This window comes from Corvus moneduloides, chromosome 8 (genome assembly GCF_009650955.1).
Source record: "Corvus moneduloides isolate bCorMon1 chromosome 8, bCorMon1.pri, whole genome shotgun sequence".
Lineage (NCBI taxonomy): Eukaryota > Metazoa > Chordata > Aves > Passeriformes > Corvidae > Corvus > Corvus moneduloides.
The window spans coordinates 3550096-3576627 of record NC_045483.1 but is presented as its reverse complement, the minus strand read 5'-3'; the positions used below and the strand labels follow the sequence as shown (position 1 = coordinate 3576627).

The 26532-nt window shown below is 47.4% G+C and overlaps 2 protein-coding genes across 2 annotated transcripts; one reads left to right on the top strand and one right to left on the bottom strand.

The window, feature by feature from the left end:
- Positions 1-834: 834 nt before the first annotated feature.
- On the top strand, positions 835-3714 carry LOC116447368 (PHD finger protein 7-like). The gene is made up of 9 exons (XM_032116502.1): positions 835-1154; positions 1375-1466; positions 1557-1646; positions 1874-1998; positions 2238-2504; positions 2721-2834; positions 2992-3110; positions 3280-3302; positions 3394-3714. Exons 2-9 carry the CDS (start codon positions 1380-1382, stop codon positions 3712-3714), a joined length of 1146 nt encoding a protein of 381 aa, XP_031972393.1. The 5' UTR covers positions 835-1154; positions 1375-1379.
- Positions 3715-14442: 10728 nt separating this feature from the next.
- On the bottom strand, positions 14443-25567 carry OAT (ornithine aminotransferase). The gene is made up of 10 exons (XM_032116488.1): positions 25441-25567; positions 21694-21920; positions 20982-21206; positions 20760-20855; positions 19661-19788; positions 18263-18385; positions 17453-17581; positions 16665-16778; positions 15742-15886; positions 14443-14835 (listed from the first exon to the last, which is right to left on the bottom strand). Exons 2-10 carry the CDS (start codon positions 21890-21892, stop codon positions 14675-14677), a joined length of 1320 nt encoding a protein of 439 aa, XP_031972379.1. The 5' UTR covers positions 21893-21920; positions 25441-25567; the 3' UTR covers positions 14443-14674.
- Between the last annotated feature and the right edge of the window lie 965 nt (positions 25568-26532).

The following is a 26532-nucleotide window of genomic DNA, read 5'->3' as shown; positions in this document are numbered from 1 at the left end:
CGCTGCCGAGGGCACCCACAGACACTGCTCCTCTTTGGGGAACAGCACCTACTCCTGGGAGTGCCGCACCTGTGCTGGCACAGAGACTGGTAGGCACCAAAGCACTCGGTGCCCCGCACTGGGGACAGGGGCCAGGCTGGGCCTGGCAGCAGGGCCTTCAGCACGCCTTGGCTCCAGGACAGCTCTGGCTACCACAGGAGCCTCTCCTGCTTACGGCCTGCGTGGCCACCCTGATGACCTTCCTGCCCCTCTTCGCAGGCTCCACTGGCAAACCAGAGCTTGTCAGCCCCAGCACTTCCAGCCAGGAATTATCAATGCCCTCCCAGGGTGTGTTGCTCCTCAGCAGCAGCTGCTTCCTTCGCCCTCGGCAGGCCTTGAAGCGGCGCTACCCTGAGGAAGAAATACCATCACGGACAACGTACAGCCCTCCTGCAAAACGCCGCAGGATCGATGATGGCCCAGCCCACAGTGCCAATGAAAGCAGCCCCAGCACTTCCAGCCAGGAATTATCAATGCCCTCCCAGGGTGTGTTGCTCCTCAGCAGCAGCTGCTTCCTTTGCCCTCGGCAGGCCTTGAAGCGGCGCTACCCTGAGGAAGAAATACCATCACAGACAACGTACAGCCCTCCTGCAAAACGCCGCAGGATCGATGATGGCCCAGCCCACAGTGCCAATGAAAGCAGCCCCAGCACTTCCAGCCAGGAATTATCAATGCCCTCCCAGGGTGTGTTGCTCCTCAGCAGCAGCTGCTTCCTTCGCCCTCGGCAGGCCTTGAAGCGGCGCTACCCTGAGGAAGAAATACCATCACGGACAACGTACAGCCCTCCTCCAAAACGCCGCAGGATCGATGATGGCCCAGCCCACAGTGCCGATGACAGCAGCCCCAGCACTTCCTAACGGGCAGTGTCGAGGCTGCCTGAAGGCGCTTTGGCCATCAACAGTCAGGCAGCACGGCCACGACGTCCATACAGGCCTCCATGGCTCTTCCACGGATCCACAACAGACAACCGCTCCCAGCCTGGGCCAATTCATATGAGACATGTCTGGCGGCAACAACGCCGGGCCAAAAAGCCCTACTGCCGGCCATGAATAGCACAGCAGGACACCACTGATAGCAAAAGCCTCTCTCCCCACAGCTCCCGATCGCTGGCACAGGTATACCAGGGCAGTCAGTGAGCAGGCAAGAACTATGCCAGGGCAAGGCAGGAGCTCTGCAAAAGGCCTAGGCTCTGGGCATTTGCTGGGGCACCCGTGCCTGACCTACCCTGCCCTTCAGCCAGCACAGCACGGACCCAGCAGGGTTTTGGGGCTGATCCTGCACGGACACTTGCCCAGCCCCACAGACATACTCATGCCAGGGGCACTTTCTCTCCAGTGTGCATGCTGTGCCACCGGACCGAGGCAGACACCGACATCTGTGGGTACAAGAGAATGAAGTTCAAACTCTGTGTCCACAACTACTGCCAGGTAAGCTCTCTCGGGGCTCCCTCCATCTTTCTGCCCAGGAGGGGCCTTCCTTCCTCACCTAACAAGCTCCTGGCCTTCTCTGCTCTGCAGCTTCTTGCCAGTGGACTTTTCCCACAAGAGAACACGGAAGACTTTCTCGTTGGAGACACCAGGCACGTCATCAAAGAAGCAGCCAAGAAGGTGAGGACCTCGCAGGCGCAGGGAGCTTGGCACCAGGAGAGGCTTGAGGCAGCTCCTCCTGCTCCCCAGCAAAGAAGCCCCAGCCCTGGCACATGCAAGAGCCTCGTGTGCAGGTGGCTCTGTGGGCTCTAACCCAGCACTGCCCACATCCTGCTCCCTGCCCGGAGACGCAGGGCAGCCACAAAGCCCCAGTCCTGACACTCAGCGGGCTGCGGTGCTCTTTCCAGAGCTGCTTCATTTGCTACAAGATGGGGGCCAGCATCACCTGCTCTGAGACGGGCTGCGACCGCACCTTCCACCTGCCCTGCGCCCCAGACGGCGAATGTGTCACCCAGTACTTCGGGGCCTACAGGTAAGGGCTGCCCGCCCTTGCCTCAGAGACCCCGGCTTCATCTCCAAGCCCTTTCCATCTGCAGTGGCCATGCAAGGCAGAAGCCCACTGGGACAGCTGCCAGCAACCTGCCATAGACTGGGGAAGAGCCCACAAAGAGGCTGGGGTCTCTCACAGCTCCACCCCCCACATCGCCATCACTGCGGAAGGACTCTGCGCTTCCCACCTTCCCTCGCCCATCTCTTCCATCTTCCTCACAGGTCCTTCTGCTGGGAGCACCGCCCACAGCAGGCAGTGCACGCTCGTCCAAGCCAGGACAACACCTGCAGCATCTGCCTGGACACCGTGGAAAACAGAATCTCCTACAAAACCATGGGCTGCCCTGCATGCCAAGACGCCCGCTTCCACCGGCAGTGCATCCAGAGACTGGCTCTGCATGCTGGCATCGGCTTCCGATGCCCGTGTTGCCTGAACCAAGAGCCATTCATGATGGAAATGCTCACCATGGGGATCCGACTCTCCAAGAGGTTGGGTTTTCTCCTCCCAGCTCACAAGGTGTCAAGCACAAGTGCAGTGCCAGCCTAAGGACTGCCCTGGCAGGCCTGGCCACCTTCTGTCCCATGCCTCTTGCCCTCAGCTCCACTCAGGAGCTGGAAACAGCACAGGCAGCGGAGCAGCGAGTGCCAGGATCTGCTTGATGCTGGGTCAGCTGGGCTCAACTCTTTCCCTTCCTTCTCTTGCAGACCCCCATCATGGGAGAGTGTCCAAGCAGTCACACCCTTACGTCAGAGGCATGGCCGCTGCGATGCCGAAACGTGCCTTTGTCCAGGAGGCAGGGAGCACGCGGAGGAAGAGGGGTAAGCTGCCAAAGCAACAATGCAGGGCTCTGAACAGGACCTAAGATCTCCCCACAAGCTCACGGAGGAAGAACTAAGAACAAGGGCTCTGCCAGGCCAGGCCATCCCTTGCTCTGGCACTTTGTCCTCACAACCAGTACCTCCTTTGATCCTACAGACCCTGGCAACTGAGGCTGTGCAGCTCCTGCGCTGCCGAGGGCACCCACAGACACTGCTCCTCTTTGGGGAACAGCACCTACTCCTGGGAGTGCCGCACCTGTGCTGGCACAGAGACTGGTAGGCACCAAAGCACTCGGTGCCCCGCACTGGGGACAGGGGCCAGGCTGCGCCTGGCAGCAGGGCCTTCAGCACGCCTTGGCTCCAGGACAGCTCTGGCTACCACAGGAGCCTCTCCTGCTTACGGCCTGCATGGCCACCCTGATGACCTTCCTGCCCCTCTTCGCAGGCTCCACTGGCAAACCAGAGCTTGTCAGCCCCAGCACTTCCAGCCAGGAATTATCAATGCCCTCCCAGGGTGTGTTAGCTCCTCAGCAGCAGCTGCTTCCTTCGCCCTCGACAGGCCTTGAAGCGGCGCTACCCTGAGGAAGAAATACCATCACGGACAACGTACAGCCCGCCTGCAAAACGCCGCAGGATCGATGATGGCCCAGCCCACAGTGCCGATGACAGCAGCCCCAGCACTTCCTACCGGGCAGTGTCGAGGCTGCCTGAAGGCGCTTTGGCCATCAACAGTCAGGCAGCACGGCCACGACGTCCATACAGGCCTCCATGGCTCTTCCACGGATCCACAACAGACAACCGCTCCCAGCCTGGGCCAATTCGTATGAGACATGTCTGGCGGCAACAACGCCGGGCCAAAAAGCCCTACTGCCGGCCATGAATAGCACAGCAGGACACACTGTCGCCCAGCCCGTAGCCCCCATCCCCCTCACCCATCAAAGTAGAGTAGAAATAAAAGAAATAAAGGTTTTTTACACTAGGAGAACCCACACGTCTTTTCCAGTCATTTTACTCGGCCTTTCTTCAGGCCACTGCTAGTGAGAGGGACTGGGATCTTCTTCCGCAGCGTTGGCAGCACCCTCCCCTCTGCAGGCTGGCCCTCCTGGCCACTCAGCACCACGGCCGTGCCCTTCAGGCCTTGCTGGCCCTCACCAGCAGCTGTCAGTGTCCCTGCAGGGCAGCGCTCGGCTCCCGTGGGCTGTTCACATTCCTGAGCCCGCCTGCACCCACAGCCTCTGCCGTGCCCAGCACGCCTTGACCAGGCCTGTACGTCTTCCTCGGGTTAGCACCATTTCAAGACCTGTTGAAGGCACCACCAGCAGCTGCCCTTGACTGGAAAATGCCCTGCAGCAGCCCCTGGCTGGCAGTGCTGGGCCTGCTGTCCTCAGCACTCATGGCTGGCAGACCATCGACCCTGTGGCGTTTTGACAGCAGGCTGCAGGATGTCCATGCTCCTCTGTAGAAACCTGCTGCAATGCAGTTCAGCAGCTCCCACGGAGACCTCCACACAGCACTGTGGGACTGTGGGATGGGCACTGCCCTGCTCCTGCTGCCCACACTGGTGCTGCTACAGGCCAGCTGACATTGGCCTTCTTGGCCACCTGGGCACACACTGGCTCATGGATCCTCACACTGGGAAAGCTGGGGCTGCTGCTCTCAGAGCTAAGCTCTGAAAACAAGATCTGCACAAAGTCACAACATTGGTGGAAACATTTCCACATCTTGCTTGTTTAGCCTTAATGAAGAATAAAGGGACGTGCGTTACATCTTGAAAATAAGGAGTACTCCAATGTTGCAGTTCAGGTGGCAGTGGCCACGGCAGCAGAACACTGAGAGGACTGGTGGACAGGCCTCCAGAACACTGAGGTCTGATTCTCAACCCTTTGTTATGGCGAGATCCAAGGTTCCTAGTGGTTCTTAGTTTACGTGTTTTAAGTTTATTGGTTCAGGAGCTCTCCACCCAGTTTTATGTGTAAGTTAATGTTTATGTATTTCCCCTAGCTGCTTATGTATTAGTTCTGGAAAGTTCTGCTTTCTTCAATGCCCCACTGGTCTACTCATGTAATTCCCTCCCCTAAGTGATCTCCATTGATTATTCCCCTGTTATCCACTCCTCCTCCTCAGTCGATCCCCATCGCTTGTTTCCCTTTGTTCCACCCCCATATAAAATGCTGTGCTTTCCCCTTTTTCCTGGTCTTTGTCCCCGAATCTTCCGCCAGCAATAAACCAGCTGGAACCTACACACAGACCCCTCTGTCTCATCCTTTGCCTCTGCCGAGACTTTTACACCACCTTTCTTTGGGGCTCACTCCTTGCAAAGGAGACAGCTTTCCCTCCTTGCTGCAGCAAACCTCTGCCTGTTGCAGCTGAAGCCAAGGACTGCAGCTGGGTGCTGTGCTGCCTCAGGCATTCCCAACAGTGTCACTCTGAGACCTGGTTGATTAAAGCAAGGAATCAAGGCATGAAAGGAATGAAGTGGGAGATGACAGCCCAGACCTCCTTTGGGCAAAGGAAGTACATTTTTTTTGATGCTTCCCAGGTTCTGGAGAGAACACTAGCCTGGAAGGTGGGGCTGGAGGGAGCTCTGTGACCTGCTGCACTGCCAGCACTTTCTTTCTGTTTTTGCAAAGCTTCTTCATCACTCCGTGCAACCTCAGTGGCCTGTGCTTCCTTTTACTGAGCTATTCCAGATTTTCACATCCTCATTACTTCTTTGTTCTTTAGATAAATATTGAGCACATCCTAGGTTTCTACAAAACTGCAAAAACACGTTCTCCAAAGATCCACACTTTAGCTGTGCCAAGAGAAGGGAGACCCTCAGGACTCTCTCAGGAGGCAGGCAAGGCGGGCACCAGTACTTCTCTAACAGTGCTAGATTTCACCCCAGGCCTTGTTCTCCCTCTGTTCAGTAATTTTACTTTCATTTCTGGATTGAGATCTGATCTGTTCCAGGCACACCAGGGCATGGTATGGTTGCATAGGCAGAGCTGGCCCAACCATAATGAGACAAGGAAAGTTGCGCCACATGGGGAAGGAAGTCCCAGATACCACCATAGTTGTTAGCCCTTTTTTTTTTGTTTTGTTTTACTTTACTTGGTATTGGTTTAGCATGTGACCACCCACCAGCCTGCTGAAGAACAGCATGGGCACAGGACTAGACTAAACCAAAATGCTCCTTCGCAAACCTATGCTGTGTGAATTACAAAGCAGTGACTTTCAGCTTGGAAAAAGCCACCCCCATGCATGTCTGAGCACCCTGCACTCCCTGGCCTCCCACCACGGTGCCTCCCCCTCCCCATAAAAGGTCTGAAAGCACAAGGGGCTCTCCCTCCCAGGGATGAAGGTCATCCAGGTTGCCTCATTACATGTCCCATCTCTGGACATGAATAGCGGTACTAGCCCTTAGCCCCATTACATGACCCCAATTCATCTCCACAGGGCCACAAAGAGCAAGGCCCTCCAAAACTATATTCTTGCATTAGCTCCTTCGCTAGCAAGAAGCAGCTGTGCTTGGAGAGGCCACTCTGTTGTCACCTGATGTCTTTAAAGATGCAGGTATGGTCTGCTCTGCACGCAACGGCTGCACAGGAACACCCACCCCACTTGGCTTTAATCTTGTTTTCATTTTTGTGCTGTCCAAGGTTAACTTCAGAGCTGGGAACTGCAACCCCAGCTCCCTAGCTGAGACTGCACTGCATGCAAATACCAGTCTCTTTCTCACACTGCCTTTACCCTTGACGTGAAGGAACTGTTCCTGTAGATGAGAGCGAGAGATCAAAGACTGTATCAGCAAGGCCATGGCTCTGTGTTTGTACAGCAACTGCCTGGCATTTACTGCAGTCCAGACAATACAAAATGTCGCAATTACACGGCTCTGATCCATGCACACACAGGAGCCTCCCCTAAAAAACAGTCAACCTGATGCAGAGGCACAAAGTCCACCACTATTTTCATACAACAGCCTCATTTTCCCTGTCCTTTTTGATTTTTCCCTTACAGTATTCTGCTGTGTGTACAAGTTTGCAACCCTTCATGGGCATCGGGTGTCACTTACTCGGGGATTGCTCCATTGTGGCACTGCTTAGAGCTCAGAGGAGGAACCGTGGTCCTGTCATGCCAGGCAGCATAGGGCACCCCCGCCCCGAGAGTAAGAGACACTCACTGATGTCTCAAGAACTTCTAGTCCATCAAATCTGGTGGCAGAAGAAAAGCAGGTGGTTTATCCTTGTTCTGTACAAGGGGAAGGTGCTGTGCTCAGCAGGAGGGCAGTGGCATCTGTCCTGCAGGGAGCTGGGTGACTGTTCACAGGTCATGGCAGTTCCCCAAGCACCAGCTCCCCAGGAGTGACGTGGGACTGTTCACTAACGCAACCTGAGGTTCATTAGCACGAGCCTCGGTGTGGCCTCGGGCAGAGGAGACCCAGCATCAGCTTCCACAGCATCCTCGCTGGACAACTTCACAGTGGGAGAAGGCACAAGGTGGATGCGCATGCTGGCTCCTCTTCGGAGGAGGCACCTCAGGTGGCCATTGGATTTGGCTTGCATCAGCCCGGAGGCAAAGAAGGCAAGAGGGGCTCTGGTGTAGGTTCCAGCAAGTTCACTAGCCGGAGGGTCCAAGGACCAAAAAAAGCCCCGAGTGGAATCGTGCACAGCCTTTTATGGGGGGGGGGGGGGGGGGGGGGGCAGAAAAAGGTGGGGAAAAGGGAAGTAACCAATGGGGTACAGTCAAAGGGGAGGATACAATTTGACCAGAACCAATGGGGAAAACAGGGAGGCGGGAGTCACAATAGGGAACCAATGAACAACCAAACAGCGAAGAACTTTCCAGAACAAGGGCGGTAACTTGCACCCCAGAACCACCCAAGGGGAGGCAACCTAGACTTCAGTGACATCCTCTGATCCGCCCTCCAACTCACTGTCTTGGGTGGGGAAATCCACCCAGTGGATGGCCCTGGTTTGATTGGCATTCCATGGCCTCAGCCCAAGAGCGGGCTGAGCCACCCCAACAGCTCACCACTCCCTTCCCTCACCAGAGCAGCTCAAGAAGCATGAACTGCTATGGGGAACTGTGCATTGACTGGTTAACACTGCCCCAACTCCTTAGGCCAGAGTAAGCAGCCAAAACTCAGTATTTGGGGTTTTTTCTGAAGACAACGTGGGAACAGAACTGGGTACTCCTCCAGTGGCTTCCTGTCCCTGCGAATGACATAACCTCAAATCAAGGATGCCTCTCAAACCACCCGCTCCAACGAGGCTGCCCACACAAAAGGACAGTCTGTACAGTTACACATCTATAATGCAATACAACTAGGAATTTTCTGCTAAATATTTAGTCCTGACCAAAGTCCATGTATTAAACCACTGAAATACGGTATGTGAAAATGTGGGGGGGGAGGTTTTCCTGCATCTGTACAGTTGCTGCTGCTGCCACCTCTGATGACAGAGCTGGCCAGTCCCTGTGAGATTCACCTTACTCTGGCTATTCAAAAAGAAGAGTTTTTATCCTCAGAGAAGGCAGGAGCTGCCATAGCACTGGTGGAAGAAGGTGTGGACCACAGGATAATCACTGAAGCTTTCACCTGCTTTGTGATTTCCTCAGCTTTCCTGCCTCCATCGGGGGGGAAATTAATGATCCTGTTCTTTTCACACGTTATTCAGAAATGCTTCCAAAACTCCAAGTAATTCATATTTAATGATATCTGATTGTTGTTAAGGTGAAAAACTATTAACGGATGCTGGAAAATGGATGTTCTTGTCCCAAAAAAAGTGTATGTAAGGAAGCACTACTGTGCATCTTCTCCCTCAGTGGTTTTAGGATGATTTCTGATGGCAAATTACTTGCAATCTCCCACCACATCCATGTGAGGCCAAGCTTCTTCAGCACAGCCCTAACTGCCAAAAACTTCCAAACACGTTGACCAGGCATTGGCCATCTTGCCAACAAGAGCCAGATGGAATGTACACCGCTGTCACTCCTCCCAGGACAGCCCATTTGAGCTATGGTTTTATTCCGTACACCGAACTAGGCTCTAGCACAGCTCATCTGAGGGAGGGCAGCCTCAGTGTCTGCTGGACATACCTATGGCAGACAGGGAACAGGAGTGTTTACAGGGTAACTACTGCCCTTTCTCATTTCACAGCTTTTCCAAATGACTGTATTAGCTTGAGGATTAGGTCTCCCCATGTGTCAGACCCGGGGAAGGTTTGTGAGTTCATCCAAGGTCCAGGCCTTTGTTTGGTCTGCGCATTGTGCAAACGGTCAATACTCTTGAGGGGCTTTCTCTGCAGCCTGAGTTATAGCAGATTAATAGGATTTTATACAGGAATGAGTAGGAGTTGCTTTCTACCCATATTTGTTTGGACTAGTGCCGATAACAGCCTGGGGATTTTCCAGACAGCACAATCTCTGCTCAGATTTCTTCAAGCAAGCCTGAGCAGAGTGACAGAAAGTGTCGAGGGAAACAACAACTGAAGAGGATTCCTGATGGTCACCTCTTATCTGCACCACAATAACATTCAATAAGGATGATAATAAAAGCACAGCAAATTCAACTGGAAATTAAAAACAAAGGAGCATTCCAACCCGTGGCCTAAGTCAGCTGCCCTCCCTCGAGCCCTGAGCAATCCGACTGCAAGGGCCCCGGTAACTCCCTCCTGCTCCCCTATGTTTGACAGGCAAAGCAGTAAGGTTGGACTTGATGATCTTACAGGTCTTTTCCAATCTTAGTAATTCCATGAAATCTTACCACTTTCAAGCATTTGGTGGCCCTCAAGACCCCTTACAAGTGATGCTCAACACAGCAGCTTCGTGAGCTTCCCACCAGGGCACTACAAGGGATTTTTAATTGCTTCATAGTGCCAGTAGTATTCTTTCCCATGCCTACTTTTCCTGCTGAGGGAATGTTCAGCAGAACACCTCTTTTTACTGCACAAATACAGCAACTCCAACTGGTTAAGCCTCTCACTCAGGATGGAAGCACGACAGGGAGGCCCAGGGAAAGCAGTTCACAAGTTTAAAGGCCTATTTAAAATTTTGTCTCAAACCTCCACCTTCTCATTTGCTCTACTTCGGTGATGTGAGAAGGAAAGCCTCTTTTTTTCCCCTCTCAGCTGTCCCTACGTCCATATCAGTCAGAATTGCTGGGCATTTGCCACACTAGAGGCACAGAATTCTCCTAACAATCCCCCTTACACAAGATTAGCCACAGGAGTGCACAGCACAACTTATGCGCTGAGACAGCACCCAGAGCTGAGAGTGAAGCTTGTGTCACACCTCGGTATTAGTAAAGCCCAAAAGCAAGTGCCCAGGAGTTCCCGAACTCCAAAAACTCTCCACCCAGCAGTAAATTCTCAGTTTAAAGCCGAGCTTCTGGCTCCACCTGCTGCCAGAAGGGTGGAAAACATGAAGAAGCAGCTGTAGACAAAACAAAACAAAAAAAATGAAAAGAACAAAGAAATAACTAAGGCCTGCTTTTCTGCTTAACTCATCCGCCAACATTGTTGTTCAAAGACAAACAAAACAGATTGCTTAATCGTGGAAAACTCTTAACAGGTTCAAGATGTGCAGCTCTTTACCCGGTCATGACTACCAGGCACATGGGTCCTATTAAAAATTACCAGAATACATTACTTAAGTTTAGAAAATATTGTTTGATGACACAAATTCATGGCTTTTGCAGCTGAAAAGAACCCAGGTCAAGGACAATGTCATAAGCATGGTTCCTAAGATTGCCAGCAGGAAAGGGCAAAAAAAGGAATCCCTGCATTCAGTGTTTTCCCATCTCCCTTCTGTTCACTGTGTGGTTGGTTCTTGCCTCTTAGTGTTTCACACGGTGCCCTGAAATCTTGGTTTACATTTACCCACAAAGAGTGTAATTTTTTCTTTTTATGCCAATATATATATTTAATGATTTCACGCCAAAACTCACTCACTTTTCCCTTGCCAAAGTGCACAGGTGCCAGCACAATTGGGCATTATTTCCACAAACAAAGCTCCCAGTGAAGCCAAGGGCTGCCCTGGGTGCCCCAGGAAGGCTGGTTTGGCTCTGGGGTGCTTGGATTACCTCCATGTGTTTGCACAGCACTGAAGGCAGGGTCACTATTCATTTAAAAAAGCATTTCATATACCTGATTTAAAGAAACATCAGAAGCTACTTCACAAAAAATATGTGTGAATGATATGATGGAGACAGATTAAGCCTTTATAGCCAAATTCTCACAGCAACATTCTGCAGATACGTATTTGTGCTTTTAAAAAGCTTTATTGCTATATAGGTCTTGCTAAAGAAACCTAAGCCCTCTGGATAGGCAATACAGAGCTCTTTCAAGTGCCATTTTAAAAATATTTTCAATTACAGCAGCAAAAAGTAATGCCATTTCCACACTTGCATCTCCAGCTAATGCAAACTTTAAAAAAAAACATACTGGGAAGGCACAGGAAAGGCATTCTCTGAGGTTGCACTTCTCACTTCTTCACCTCCTACAAAGTTATGATCCAAAACCCAAACTCATTTTATGAGACGTCTTACGTATTTTCTTTGCACATTTCAGCATGTGTATTACACTAATTTGTAGATTATTTTCAGTTTGGCCTCCTTCAAATTAAACTTTACTCAGCACCAGCCTTTGGCTGAGCTGCCTCCACTTGAGCAATCAGTGGAACAAGTACAAACTCCAGAGCACTGGATTTCTGGCACCCAGGTAAAGGCACTTTAGTTGTCTACATTTTTTGGGAATAAAAGCCCTGAAGAAATTTTCTAAGGCTAATTAAGATCCCAGACAACAAAAGCACAGACAGGTTTTACAAGCACATTAGTTATACAAGCAGCTATATTTGAGTTTGAGAGGTTTAAGCGGTGTCACTGACAACTAGCCAAAATCCCAGTTTAGCACTGCCAGAAGACACAAAAACCACTTTCCATGATAAAGCAACCCCCCAAAACAGACACAACATTCCAAAGGCAGACGAGCTTTCTGATACCCTATCATTTTGTCACAGAAGAAGAAGAGGCACTTTCACATTCCCTTTGGCCATCCAGCTCCTCCTCCTAACTCACAGACAGCTGCCAACACGGTTTTTATTGTTTCTCAAGTGGAGGTTAGCTGGTGACAGCCTCTGCATCTGGGAAGAGAAGTCCTTGCTATCTGTCTTCACTTCTGAAGTAATACATGTAATTTTGTACTTGTTCTGGCATTGAACTGCAATAAACTAAACAATAAAAACTCTCTGTCTGCTCTAGCTCTGGTTCCAGGCACACACCCTGGTCCTTGCTTAGTTAAGAGAGCCAGAGAGCTTTCAAATTGAAACAGAAAACTCAATTACCCCATCATTAAATAAGGGCAATTTAGGATGACTCGTTTTGGGAAAAGCTATACACACTCTGATATTCATAAGCTTACCAAAAAAATTGGACTCATGAAGCAACTAAAAGATAAATTAAAAGCTCAGATTCAGCAGTGGTGTGCTAGGGAACGAGAAAGATTCTCAAGTTCTGAAAAGTCTTGGCCTATTAAATCTGCAACCAAAAAGTGGGTAGGGTAAGATCTGAGCTCAAACCGATCATCAGCAGCCAGAGAAATAATCTCAGAGAACGCAGAATCAGTAGACCAAAGCACAGAATGTTATATGCACTTCTTGTTTATTCAACAAATAAAAAACGGGGAACAGCTTCAAAGCTATTCTTCAAAACAGTTTGCACAAAAAAACCCTCCACAATACTGGGCATTAACTACAGGACAGCACCCAAACCACGTGAACTTCTCTGGCTGTTCCGAGCATTAGTGAGGGCACAGGGCAGCAGCAAATTGCAGAACAGCAAGGGCTCTAGAAAATACCACCTCTCAGGGAAAAAAAAAAGAACTTTAATCAGAAAACGAGTAAGGACTGGAACAAGAACAACCACAAACTTTAGGTACGTAAAGGGCTGTTGCACAGAAGGAAAATAACCTGTTCTCTGTGTCCTGAGAAGCACTACAGTGGCAACACGACACACACGTGGCAGGAAACTTGTTAACAGCGAGGACAGGGAAGCAGTAAAACAGACTGGAATCTTCTGCTCTCCAGTCCTTTTCCGCGATTAAGCAGTGACAAAGCTGTGGCAGAGAACAGACCTGAGCATGTCCTTCATCCTTGCCAGCCCCATTACCCTAGGAAAATAAACTTCTGTGCTGCCAAGAGTTTTGGGGGTTTACCTTTTCAGTCTCTGAAAGGACCCCAGCAAGTGCTGTTTACCCTGTGGTTTCTCTCAAGTATTTCCCTCCTTCCCATCAGGTTACACAAGTACAGCTTTCAAAGATGTCAAACTTCTTCGGCAACACCTTCCTGCATTTTTTTCCTTAGTCCTAATGTGAGGAAAATCACTTTGCCAAAGGCCAGTGTCCACAAGGGAAACAGGAGAGCCCCTGCAGAAATCAATTCTATTCGAATAGAAAGAGATATCGCCCTATCACCCCCGATGGAGTTTCTGGAGTGTTCCAAGGACGCAGCTTCCTTTTATTCCAAACTCCGACCCCAAGTGCCCTCCTCCTTTCCCCATTGGCTGCGGTGCCAGGTGGGCACAGCCTTCCCGATCCGCCTACCCCATATTCCCCCTGCAACAAGTTCCCCACGCCCATTCCTCCGGTATCCACTTACAGGCTCTGTGCCTGAGGGCTGCCACCCCCATCCTCCAGACCCCGATAGGTTCCTGCAGGTTATCCAGGCGTTTGTAAGGACTCACGCAGCCATTTCTCTTATCCCTGAGGATAACAATCCCACTGCCATATTACCCCTTAGTCCTTGCAATAAGGACTGACTTTTCCAAGTGGGAATCAGTCTTACTTCACCCACAGGTGACACATCTTCCTGTCTCACCCAAAGCAAGGAAGGGGAAATGTTCTGTCACCCCAACCAGCACACTGGGCCACTTCATGAACTAAGGTGCCTTCCAAATCCCAAAGGATTGTTTACCACTTCACAGTATGAGCATGTGACTGTATTTAACCCCTATGCTCAGCAAAGGGAACATTTTGCACTGTGTGATTAATCAGGGTTTAGTTCAGCTAAAACCAGCTAAGAAAAATAAAGAACTTCAAGTTTCTGTGAGGTTTGCTCTTTTTGAAGACTCAGAGTATTTCCATTACACATGAACATACTTTTTTATAATGCAAAGCATGTTTTAATATAAACATCCAGATGATAGAAAGTTTTGTAACAGTAAAAACAGATCTATATGCTCAGATCTGTTTTACAGGATTGCAAAGCCAAACACTGAGGCCACACTTGAAAACAGCATCTCTTGTCATACAATCAAAATATTGTACACACAGAACACAGCTCGATGCTTCTTGAGTTCACCAGCATAACACCCAGTTTGTCAAACCTTCAGTATTAAAATTTTTTTCAAGCTGCACGTGAAAAACACAAATTCACCCGCCATGATAAGTGCTTCCATCCTACAGACATCTTGCTGAGGGGCAAAAATTGCCAAATGCCATGTTTTGGAGAGTGATATGAGAGTGCAAGGCAACCTAATATATATATATAAATCACACTTTAAACTTTGACCAACACTTAAAACAATTAAGCAGATTTCTATAGGTATCTCCCCTCAAATATTCTGACTTAGCTGTTCAGTAAGTACAGAACTTTATTTCCAAGTATTCCAAGACTGGAAAGTCTTCAAAATCATTCTGTATTTTCTACAGAGCCGCTATAATTTAAAGATACAGCTATGTTTTAATAGTCAAGTCCTCTTAGATAAAAGGAATGAGAGATGCTTGCTTCAAGAGCAGGCCTTCATCATACACATTTCAACACACCCCCTTGGAGCAGTCAGCAGCCAGACTGTAAGAGCCATGTTTTCAGAAAGACAGGATGGTCTTGTGAATGATTTCAATGGACTCCCTGATTTCATCCTCCTTGATCACAAGTGGTGGAGCCAGGCGGATGATGTCGCCGTGCGTGGGCTTGGCCAGGAGCCCGTTATCGCGGAGCCGCAGACACACCTTCCAGGCATCATAGTCTGCAACGGGAGGGAGGCAAAACAACAACAGCACTTTGAGGACATTTCCAGCACAGCAGAAGAGGTGTCACACCTGCAGCACGTGGTGCTGTTTGCCAGCTGGCAGAGACATGATGCAGGGTGTTCACAAAGGGAGAGGTCACTCAGCTCCCTGGAATCCGCACTGAGTGACACTGCTCCAAAGCTGCCCTTTGCCTCACAGGTTTGCCTCAGCACACAGAGTTCTGCTCCTTCACAGCTCAGTGCTTGTCTAGCACTCAGCTAGACTTCAAAATAGATCTCAAAAGGGGAACCATGCAAAGAGGATGTAAGCAGACATGTGGACAGGACTTCAGACAAGGTCATGTTTATGTAACCTGGATTTCAGCACATCATCTTGGAAAATGACACCATCTTCCTGCACCACTTTATCCCTTGATCAAGTACCTTGATACTCAGATTTCTGATATAATTCAAGGTGTTAATCCCTAGAAACTTGCTAACATTAACTTTTTTCTTCTTTGTACTCTCCTGTATTCATTGTTCTCTTCTAACTCTTCTGGAGACAACTAATCTCAGCCAATGCTCCCATAATCTGTCAGGAACTGGTGTTCCAGATGTGGACAGTTTTTTCCAATGAGGAGAGACAAAGGTATTTGTTGGGAGGCAGATTAACCATCAGGTTTCGGCATTATCAAATCATAAAAGAGTTCAATAATTTAAAAACGATTGTTCAGCCTTTCTTAGTTAAAACCCCTCATATTTTTAATGGCACACAGTAACTTAAATCAGTTTTCAGTGGGTACTGCAGTACTATAACCATGACCTGAACATAAACATCATGTCTATATGCCATCCCCCACCTACAATTTAAGTTGAAAAATACTTTTCCATGCTGCGATTGTGCAGTTGATTTTATTTCCTCACCTTTGGTTTCCCGAATTACGATTGCATTTAAGAGCCCTTTTCCTCTTACAGCAGTTACAATATTAGATGGAGTCTTCATGAGCTCATTTCTTAGCAGATTACCCATTATTTCTGCATTTTTGGCTAGATTTTCCTCTTCAATTACCTAAAGAGAAGTCAGATCTACAGTCAGTTGAAGGGCACTGCATTTATTTCATGTTCCATGGGGAAGGGGTGGATAATGACACTGAACCTGCTGAGACACAAAAGCTGTTGCAGCCACAATGTCCCTGCACAGGCTGCATGTCCCAGCAGGTTGGTATTGAGCCTTTACTCATTCATGTTTACAAGAAACAATAATCTCTTTGAAATTTTATTCTAAATTGACTGTTCTTTGTTTGCTGTTATTTACAACTAAACAGTAAACCTCTGAAGTCTCTTAGTCTTTCCAAGTCTGTGTATTGGGTAGTGATGAGGTTTTCTGTGTGACCTGCATCAATGTAGTCAATTAAGCAAGTACAAAATAATTGAATTGCACCTTCTGGACAGGACATTTTAGTTTCTGTTTGAGATCCATACCTGTTCTCAAGCTTACAGAGCAGCAGCTTGTGCTGATACAGTAAAATAACCCAATTTCAAAATGTCTTCATGAAATTAGTGAAGGTATTTGACCAAACTTACATAATTGCCTTGAAACTTCCCCTAGATAAATTTTATTTTGATATTTAAGACATTAAGACCATAAGAACATAGGAATTGAGACACATTTCCAATAAAAAAATTTAGAATCTATTTTATGATCTATAGATAATCGCTACCAGTTTTCCATTCTTATTTAAAGCTAGATTTCTGCTCGTAGCATGAAAAATAATACTATTTATTTCAGCAAAGATCATGACTCCCTTTTTAATTTGGATTCCAGATCTTTATCTCCACACACAAACCTCCAGAGCTGCCATTGCCACACGGCAAGCTAATGGATTTCCGCCGTATGTGGATCCGTGTTCACCAGGTTTAATGGTCAGCATAACTTCATCGTCACACAGCACTGCTGAGACCTAAAATGGGAAGGTCAGCAAATTCACATATTTAGAACAGTAAACTTTAATATCTCTGAAGCAAACTTTCCCTCAGAACTCAGGAAAGGATCATTTTCAGCCTATGGTGATAAATTACATTTACATTCCCAGGTCTGTATACAGGGAATAGCAGATCTGACAATCCCATAATTAATCCCTTAAATACACTTAGTTATAGTGGTAATACAACTTTTAACCACAGCTGAGGGGCATTTCTCCAAACTGACTATTATTTCAAGAGTTTAAGCTTCAATACTTGCTTTAACAACTCAGAAATCCCTTCAGTTGGCCAAAATAGTTCAAGGCATTGTAATTTCCAGCCTAATCAGCAGGAATTTAAGTCACTCCAAGAGGATAAAATCAGCCATGCAGGCATGCCAAACAAATGAAATAATGCCACTTGTTCAGCTATGAAGGTAGTATCAGGTATTCCATTATTTTATTATGTCTCTCTCACAGGCTGGACTGTCTGGTCATAAATCATAGCTGATCTTGCAAACAACAATTTCTAAGTACGACAAACATCAGATTTATTGTTCTTCCAACTGGCACGTTTTCAGTGTTAATGACTAAAAAAAAACCAAACCATTATTCAACAAATGTTTGAGTCATTTGGTATTATTTTAAATTATTAGTATTTCTTTGGTACTCACAGGGTATAAGCCACCAGAAAGGGCCTTTCCAAGAAGAATTATGTCAGGTCTCACATTTTCATGGTCAACAGCCAGCATTTTCCCTGTTCTGGCTAAACCAGTTTGTATTTCATCAGCAATAAACAGAACCTTTAAAGAGAAGAAGAAAAATCTTCTAAAAAACGAAATAAAATCCAAACAGAACAGAGAATTCCTTTCACTCCTAACCCAGTTCCAACAATACAATTATTTTTTTGAGGTATCACAGCAATAATGAAGACAACTTTATTAATAATATGTCAGTGTCTTCCTCTGAAGGTATGAAAAGATTTATGAGTAGCATTTACAAATTAAGAATCTGAGTTCTGTTGGAACAGAGATCACTGATTTTTAAATCAGAGATCACTGATAACCATTTTTTTCAGTGTTTCATTATGTGACCCATTATTGTTACTGGTTCTTGGTAGCAGTTATGCACTTCAGCAACAAAGGTCCTGGATAGCCCTGGTAATTGGCTTTGGACCCAAGGAACTTATAATGTGGAAAAGAAATTAAAAGTCAAATTAACCTAAAATAAATGCAGTTGAAGAACATTCATTAGAAACTTAAATCGATGACAATAGTAAAAAATAGTGAAAAATGTGCACTGCTAAGAAGTACTTTTTAGTGAGGAAACACAAGAAGTATCCCTGCATTATTCCACTGAAAGAAAGGCAAATTATTAAATAGCATATAAAGTTCTATACCTTGTATAGAAGGGTGACCTTGTAAGGTACACCAGTAAACACAGTGTGTAATGTTAAACATTTAATGTTACAGTGAATTCCTCACATTGTGTTTTGTGCAGAGCTCCCTCACTCCTGTGAGATAGCCTTTGTCAGGAACAATCACTCCTGCTTCCCCTTGAATTGGCTCCACCATGAAAGCTGCCACGTTGGGGTCTTGAAGGGCCCGCTGCAACATTGGACGTAGGGAGAGGAAAGAGAGGAAGAAAAAGCTTTTACTCAGGTCAAATATAGAAAATACATATAGCAGAACCTGATTCTAGCGCTGGTGTTCTTCCTCAAAGGAAGAGAAGAGCATTCCTGTCAGGCAGCTCTCCCCGAGTGCCACTTCAGTTCTAACACTGTGTCACTGACTGCAGTGTAAAATCAGCTGCTGTGCTTGCTTGGGAAGGTACAAACCTTGCAGACTGCAAACCCAGACAAGCAGTTTATCAGATCAGTTCATAAATCACCTCAGAAATACCCTCAGTTTTGTATTACCCCATACAAGACAAACAATTGCTCAAGTCTTCCCTTAAGCAAAAAAAGAATGGAGCCCCTCTAGAACAATTTTACCTTAAAGCAAAGTCCACAGGTACATTCCTGCACTACCAAGTTCAAAAAGGTTTAGAAGTCCACGAGGCACAAGAGATTTAATGATTCCCAGCATGAATTTACTGCAGCTTTTCTCAGCATTGCCCCATGAGCAGAATTCCAGCTGCAATGAAGGCATTAAATACTTGCAGGTCTTTCACCATGGCAAGCCTGATGTAGGTTCAAACCTGAACAAGCTTTTCCACACTGCAGCTATAACCCACTGAGAGACCTTTGCTTCCTCTAACCCAACTCCAAGGAGAAAAGCAGCTCTGTTCTATAATCTCTCAATATCCAAAACCCACTCACTTGTATGAAGCAGACCCAACAGGTATAGAGGTTTTTACCCACAGAAATGATGTACCCCCCCCCACCCCCAACAGCTTGACAGGATTAATCTCAGAGAACACAGGGAAATACAGAATCAGTGGCATTTCAGGAGCTCGTGAAACAGCAGCCTGGCATGGTTTTAAGGATGCTGTGAAACTGAAAATAAATATTTGCAACTGCAGTGAATTCTAGTCATAGAATCACAGGATGGTCTGGGTGGGAAGGGACCTTAAAGCTCATCCCATCCCACTTCTTGCCATGGGCAGGGGCATTTCCACTAGACCAGGCTGCTAGGAAATTAAACAGATCATGTGGTTTTCCTCTCATGTCCTAAAGCAAAACTGAAAATCAAAACCAAAGCAGAATTTACCCACATTCCAATTCATAATTATAACAAACACATTCCTTGTATATGTCTACTCACAGATACCTTAACGTCAAAGCAAGGGTTTCAAAGTATAAACTTCTGATTTTCCTTGCTACTTAGCAAAAAGACATTGCAAAATGACTTCTTACAAGAGAACAAGAAGTTGTCAAATACCTCAAGAGCTGGTAGATCATTGTATGGGATCAGTTCAAACCCTGGCATGAAGGGTCCAAACCCATCGTAGCTGGACGGGTCAGTAGAACTGGAGATGGCAGACATTGTCCTGCCCCAGAAGTTGCCAGCTGGAAAAAAAAAAAGGAGAAATTGTTACAAAACTGACCAGAGAGCCAGAACAGCCAAAAGAGCCAGAACACTTTAAAGGACATTACACATCCCATTTGGTGATGCATTTTAAGAGTTATCTAACAACGTATCAGCATCCTTCTCTTAATTGTTAGTATTTTGTATTGATGACATAAATACACTCTGTTGCTATATCAAAAGACAAAAGAAAATTATACTCTAAGACCTGACAATTATACAAAATAATTTCCTTTAGTTTTGCTAGTAGTCTGAAAAATCGAAAAAAAATCAGATAACATCATTTTAATGATAATGTTCAGCTTTAATGCAATTATTACTTATAAAATGTAGGGGGAAAAAGTATTTAAATAATAAGCTTTCTTCTGGAAGATTTTATAAAATACAGAACCATTAAACAAAATTAGCATTGACAAAACTGCTTTATCTATAACCAAAAAATACTAAATATAAGATTTTTTTTTTTAATTGTATATAGGTTTTTAAAATTTTTCTATTTAACAAATCCCAACAGTCTCTTCAGGAGCAGGTAACTTCTCCCTGTTACAGAGCCAAGCAGGGCAGGCAGGTAAAGGAAGGAAATATCCCAACACAGAATCAGGGTCCAATATTTACTTTAACAACATTGCTTTTACTTTCATTATATCAAGACTCCAATGTTAATGCCAGTTTCTGGAAGACCTGGAGAATGCAGAACAAAAGCCCTGGCAGGTGAAGCCAAGACAGCAGCTTAACCCTATTGCACAGTCTAGAAGAAGTGTGGCCGAGGTTTGAGGAATTAATCTACAAAAAAGTTCTGTAAGGAGCCAGTCAGGAATTAAAAGTACTGCACTTTAAGTGATTAAAAGAGCATGGAGGACTGGATGTGCTTTCCATGTGACTTCAGGCTGCCTCCCAACAATCCAGTGTCCAGATCCTCAAGACCTCAATTCATAACACACACTCTACATACCTGCAAAAATGATTTTAGCTTTGTATTTTGGAATTCCTTTCACAGTGTAGGCCCATTTCCGAGCCAGTTTACAGGCAGTTTCTCCAGCTTCCACTCCTAAAACATAAAGCAGCACCATTATCACTCTTGCACATGGAACAAGTCATCAATGCAGCAGAAAATGTTACACAACCATTGAATTTCAGAAACAAGAACTAAAATGGAAATAAAATATTTCTTTACCTGTGTTCATTGGAAGAACTTTGTTATAATTGAACATTTTGGTGACAAGCTCCTCATATTCCCCAAGGACATCGTTGTAGAATGCCCTGGATGTCAGGGCCAGTTTTTCAGACTGGGCTTTCAGAGCATCCACAATCTTTGGGTGACAGTGGCCTTGGTTGACTGCACTGTAAGCACTTAGAAAGTCAAAATACTTTCTGCCTTCAACATCCCACACGTAAACACCTGGGAAAACAAACCTGTGGTCAGCACACAGAATAAAGATGACACAGGACAAAAAGGCTCCTTAAACATAATCGAAGACCAGAGTAAATTTAAATTAAGTGACAATACATGAACAGCCCACAAGGACTTAAGATATGTTCCAATGCACCTTTTCATGTTCACATTAAAACTCTCCATAGAAGGTAACAGACGAAATTAAGTTGCTTGAAATTTTTCTTGCTGAGTTATTCTGAAGATTATCAAGACTTAGACCTCTGTTTAGATAAATCATTTTAGAGACACCACAAGTTTTTCAGGTGCCCTTATGCATAATGATTCTGCTCTCTAATCAACAATTAGCTGTCTTTGTTTCATCAATGATCTCAATCCTACCACAAAAAAAAAATGTTTAGAAATCAATCAGGTCAAAACCATTCTGCCATGATCTCATTACACTTACACAGACACACCCCACCTACAATCTCCAGGAAAAACCTAAATAAAATACCTTTTCCTCTTTCCAGAGCAACAGGCAGTGGGTGATAGTTGTGGGCACCATATTTCGCCTCACGCTCAAAGATGAAATCAGACGAGGGAGGCCCCTGAATGGTTTTTTTAGGAGCAACTGAGGTGGCAGAGCTCAGCGAGGAATGAAGGCCTCGGCAGAGAACAGCAAGGTTCTGGGAGCGGGTTAGCTTGGAAAGCATGATGAACTTCAGGAATTCTGATACAGATCTGGAGGGAAAAAAATAAAGAGAGTTAATAATTAGCACTAAGAACACTTCAGAAGCAATGTCTGACACGATTGAAGTGGTTTTACTGCCAGGATTCCAGGTTCCTCAACTATTTTGAAATTCAGCCAAAAAGCTTATATGAAGTATAAATTAAAGGGGAGTTAACTTCAAACAAGTTGTTTTTTCTATTCTAAAGTACACTTACAGAAAGAAAAAGAAAACTAAACTGTGTGACTCAGCAAGTCTATGAATCAGTTCCATCATTTTTCCTGCAAGTGTCCCTTTTTCGCTGCGCCCTAAATTCCAAGGTACTTACATAAACTACAGTAAGAAAGTTAAGTTCATCAAACTTCTTGTTCTATTGAAATGTCCATTTTCTACCAGATTGCCATCAGACAAATCATGTCACAAAATCAGAAAGCAAATAATACAACACTGAGAAGAAGCACCCAACAAAAATCACGTTTAGCTGATACTATTAACAAATCTGATGAAAAGATTAGTTTTAACTGATCTCTGCTTTAAGAAGCAGAGAAAGTTGTGACTTATAAATTGTATTCTGGATTGTAAAATGTTGCCACCTACCCCTAAGCACTCGCTGATGGTACCATTTTCAAGACCAACATTCTGTTCGGCCTGGAAAAGAGGAGGCTCCAGGGAGACCTCAAAGCCCCTTCCAGTGCCTAAAGGGGCTCCAGGAGAGCTGGAGAGGGAATTTGGACAAGGGGTGGAGGGACAGGACAAGGGGGAATGGATTCACACTGACACAGGGCAGGGTTAGATGGGATATTGGGAAGAAATTCTCCCCTGTGAGGGTGCTGAGGCCCTGGCACAGGGTGCCCAGAGCAGCTGTGGCTGCCCCTGGATCCCTGGCAGTGCCCAAGGCCAGGCTGGACAGGGCTTGGAGCAGCCTGGGACAGTGGGAGGTGTCCCTGCCCATGGCAAGGGTGGGACTGGCTGAGCTTTAAGGTCCCTTCCAGCCCCAACCATTCTGGGATTCTACGATCAAAAAATAGATGGAAAGTAAGAGTGTGTCAGATATTAATGATCATTAGAGCACTCTGTATTTTCCCAGCAATTCCCCCTGAATACATAACCTTGTATTGTCACCATCTAGGGATAACCTGAGGGTAGTCATGGGGCAAACGCACTTTGATTTCTTCTCCATGCCTGCACCTCAGTCAATATAAAGACACATCCCAGAGAAGGGGAAGTGAGCTGGCACTTTAAAAGCTGTTTGAGGAAGCTCCTCTCACAGCAGGGAACAGCAGAGAGCCAAGAGTTCTCAAAGCTCAGCTTTCTGGTCTCACAGAACATGACACAAACTGGCAGACAGTTTGATCCCCAGAGGAGGATCACAGATCACAAGTACTCTGCTTATCAAATGCAGCCTCCTCTGTAACACACTCCACAGCAAACTGAAGAGCTGAGCAGCCTGGACACTGCTATACCACCTAACAAAAGCAGATTGCAAAACCTAACCAAAAGATAGCTATGAAATACCAACAGGAGGATGCAAGGATGGCTTACACAAGGCTGCTTGCTGAGACAGAAGTATTAAGTCATGGATTTATCCCTACTTTACTTTGGAAAAGATCTGCACCCTGAAGGTGTTGCCTTGAACAGAGAGGCATTTCTTTCAGCAGATTCCTCAGGCATTACTTTGCTGCTCCTCTCTTCTAACCAAAGCCAAAAGACTGTTTTCTCTGTATACCAAAATCCAAAGAAGAGTCAATATTCTCTATTACAGCAAGAGATGAATGCTGCAAAGCTCTGGGCATGTTTCCTGCTGTTAAAGATTAGCCCTCTGTGTTAGCACTTTTCAAGATTGTTATTCAAGGATTTCGCAAACAAAAAACCAAATAATTCTCTGTGCAAGAAAAAAAAAAATCTGACCACTCAATATTTCAACCTGCTTAACTCCTAAAATGTAATTGGTCTGTGACATCCTGGCCCCTGGCAGACCAGAGCAGCTAATCCTATCACAAGCTTCTATATTTTGGAGATTTTCCAGACATTCCTGAAATGAAAGGTACAAAGAAGTTAAACTCTCATCTGCCCTATACCTTTCTGCATGAAGAATCACAGATCCCCAGTTTGAGGTTATTGTTTTACTTCTTTCAGGTTGGAAAATATTAATCAGATTTTTTTAAAAGGGCTTTTTCCTCCCCTAAGGGAATTGTCCTGCGAACTGTGCTAGTGAGGCCACATCACTTTAGCCAAGGTGTGGAAGACTACATGGAGAAGAGCTGAGTAAAGCTGAGAATTACAGATTAATCTGGAGTTAAAAGAAGGGGGAAAATTTGGGTTTGATGATCAGCAAGACAAGGTGAACAGAAATTTCAGAAAGGGGAGGGGCACAATAAGGAAAAAACCCCAAGCAAACAAAATGAAATAAAATCAAACTCATTACCAACTGTGAGGAAGAGAAATATGAACGTGCACTGCAGCAGGCAGTACTGGAATCAGAAGCCAGGGAATTACAGCAACTGGAAGAGGTCTTGCATCAGAACAGAAAAACCACTCAAAACACAGCTATAAAACACTTGAACAGCTCTGCTCAGCTGTTGAGCAAGATTATCCAGACAGAAGCCTGCAGACTGCACAAGTAACTTGAATAGTATGTATCTGACACTGAAAAACACCCCAAGGTAAATGGGGGATATTGTCAAACACATGAAAACACTCAGGTTCATGTGGATAGAGCAGAGAATCGCAGTGCAGCCTTTACCAGCTGAATCGAAGGAGTGAACGCTCGAGGGGAGAAGCAGGGGGGACATCAGCGTGGACAGGCCAAGCTACCTCTGCAGACCAGCACCACAGCACAACAGCTTAGGGCCCAGGCTGGCAGACAAGAATTGCAGAGTCCCAGAACCACTGAGGTTCGAAAAGACCTCTGCTATCATCGAGTCTCAGCTGTACCCGATGCCCATCTTGTCACCAGCCCAGAGCCCTGAGTGCCACGTCCAGTCCTTCCTTGGACAGCTCCAGGGATGGGGACTCCATGGGCAGCCCGTTCCAAAGTCAAATCACCCTTTCTGTGAAGAAATTCCTCCTAATGTCCAACCTGAACCTCCTCTGGCACAGCTTGAGGCCGTTTCCTCTCGCCCTGTCTTTGTTACCTGGGAGCAGAGCCCAATCCCTACCTGGCTACAGCCTCCTTTCAGGGAGTTGTAGAGTGGGAAAAGGTCCCCTCTGAGCCTTCTCTTCTCCAGCAAAACAAGAAAAAACCAAGGAAAAGCAATAAACCCAGGGGTCAAATACCAGATCCCCCCCGCCATCCCCCCACCAAGGCGACGGCCAAAGACACTGCAGAGGCAAGGATGTGGCATCGCGAAGCGGGGCTGACACAGGCACAGAGGAGGGACGGGCTGTCACCTCCCCCGCCCCCGGCACAGCGACAGCATTCTCGGGGCCTTGCCGACGGGGCCGGCTACAGCCTCCCCGGCCGCGGGACAGAAGCAGGGCACGATGGCCCAGCGAGAAGCAGGAATGGCCCACGAGAGCGGGACGGGCCGTACCTGGTGCTGCTGGAGGTGCCGGAGGTGCTGCCGCTGCCGGGGCCCGCGGAGAAGAGGCGGATGCGGCCGCGGGCCACTGTCACCGCTCCTCGCCCCGCCCCCGCCCGCCTGACGGCGCGGGAATCGGGGCTGCCGATTGGCTCTCGCGGCTGATTGGCAGCCACCGCCCCCGCGCGGCGGCACCGCCCCTTGGCGCGAGGGCTCCCCATTGGCGGGCGCGCGCGAGCCAGGGCCCTGCCCGTCCGCGTCCCTCAGGGGCGGCGCCCGCGGGCCCCGCCCGCCGCTCCCCCGGCCCTCGGAGCGAGGGCTCCGGCCTTTGGACGGTTCATCCCGGCGCTCGGTCTTTCACCGCCTTCCCCCATCGCTCACACCGGCTGCTCCGTCCCTCAGACCGGGGCTCCGCTCCCCTCTGCCGAATTAGTCTAAGCAGCAATCTTTGCGGTCACAGAACCCCCACACACCCCGGCGGGATGAACCCCCCCCCGCTCCACCCCATCGCCCTCCCGCCGCTGTCACCGCTCAGCCGCACCTCGGGGAAGTCACTGTAGAAAAGGGCGAGCACTGAAAAAAATTGAGAGGAATTGGAAAGACATTCCCGGGAATGGGAAGTGTGTGGGATGGTGGTGGTAACTCCGCTGGCGGCTGCAGGTTCCCCAGGGATGTGATGACAAGTGCTCTGTGTGTGCCCAGCCCTGACCTTTCTCTTCACAAAAGATGTGCATGAGCTTTTTCCCGATCTTTTTTTTCATATGGCTAACAGAAAACATTTCAAAATAACAGCCAGGGATACACTAAGGTCGCTAAGGAGTTTCTCACGGAGCTCCTGTGCCAGGTGTTTTTGCCTACATGTACCAATCTTCCCCCCCCAGTCCGCCGCGGTCCATCCAGCGAACCCGTGCCCTGCCCTTCTCCACATGGAAGGGCATTGATGGAACCCCCAACTGCAGGCTCAGCTGCCTTGGAAGAAAAGGGGGGAATGTGGGGGGAGTGAGGTCCAGGAGCACCCAGTGTGCTCTGACCAGGAGCTTTGAGCTGGGACCAGCAGGTGAGCAGGGACAGGCTGGAACAAGCCAGCGCAACCCTGACCTTTCC

Coding starts and splice junctions, on each gene's coding strand:
- LOC116447368 (XM_032116502.1), top strand. CDS start 1,380: ATGCTGTGCCACCGGACCGAGGCAGACACCGACATCTGTGGGTACAAG. Junction 2,505..2,720: donor GGGATCCGACTCTCCAAGAG/GTTGGGTTTTCT, acceptor CTTCTCTTGCAG/ACCCCCATCATGGGAGAGTG. Junction 3,111..3,279: donor CTGTGCTGGCACAGAGACTG/GTAGGCACCAAA, acceptor CCCTCTTCGCAG/GCTCCACTGGCAAACCAGAG.
- OAT (XM_032116488.1), bottom strand. CDS start 21,892: ATGCTTTCCAAGCTAACCCGCTCCCAGAACCTTGCTGTTCTCTGCCGA. Junction 16,779..17,452: donor TTTCTGGTGGCTTATACCCT/GTGAGTACCAAA, acceptor TTCCCATTTTAG/GTCTCAGCAGTGCTGTGTGA. Junction 14,836..15,741: donor CGTAATTCGGGAAACCAAAG/GTGAGGAAATAA, acceptor CTCCCGTTGCAG/ACTATGATGCCTGGAAGGTG.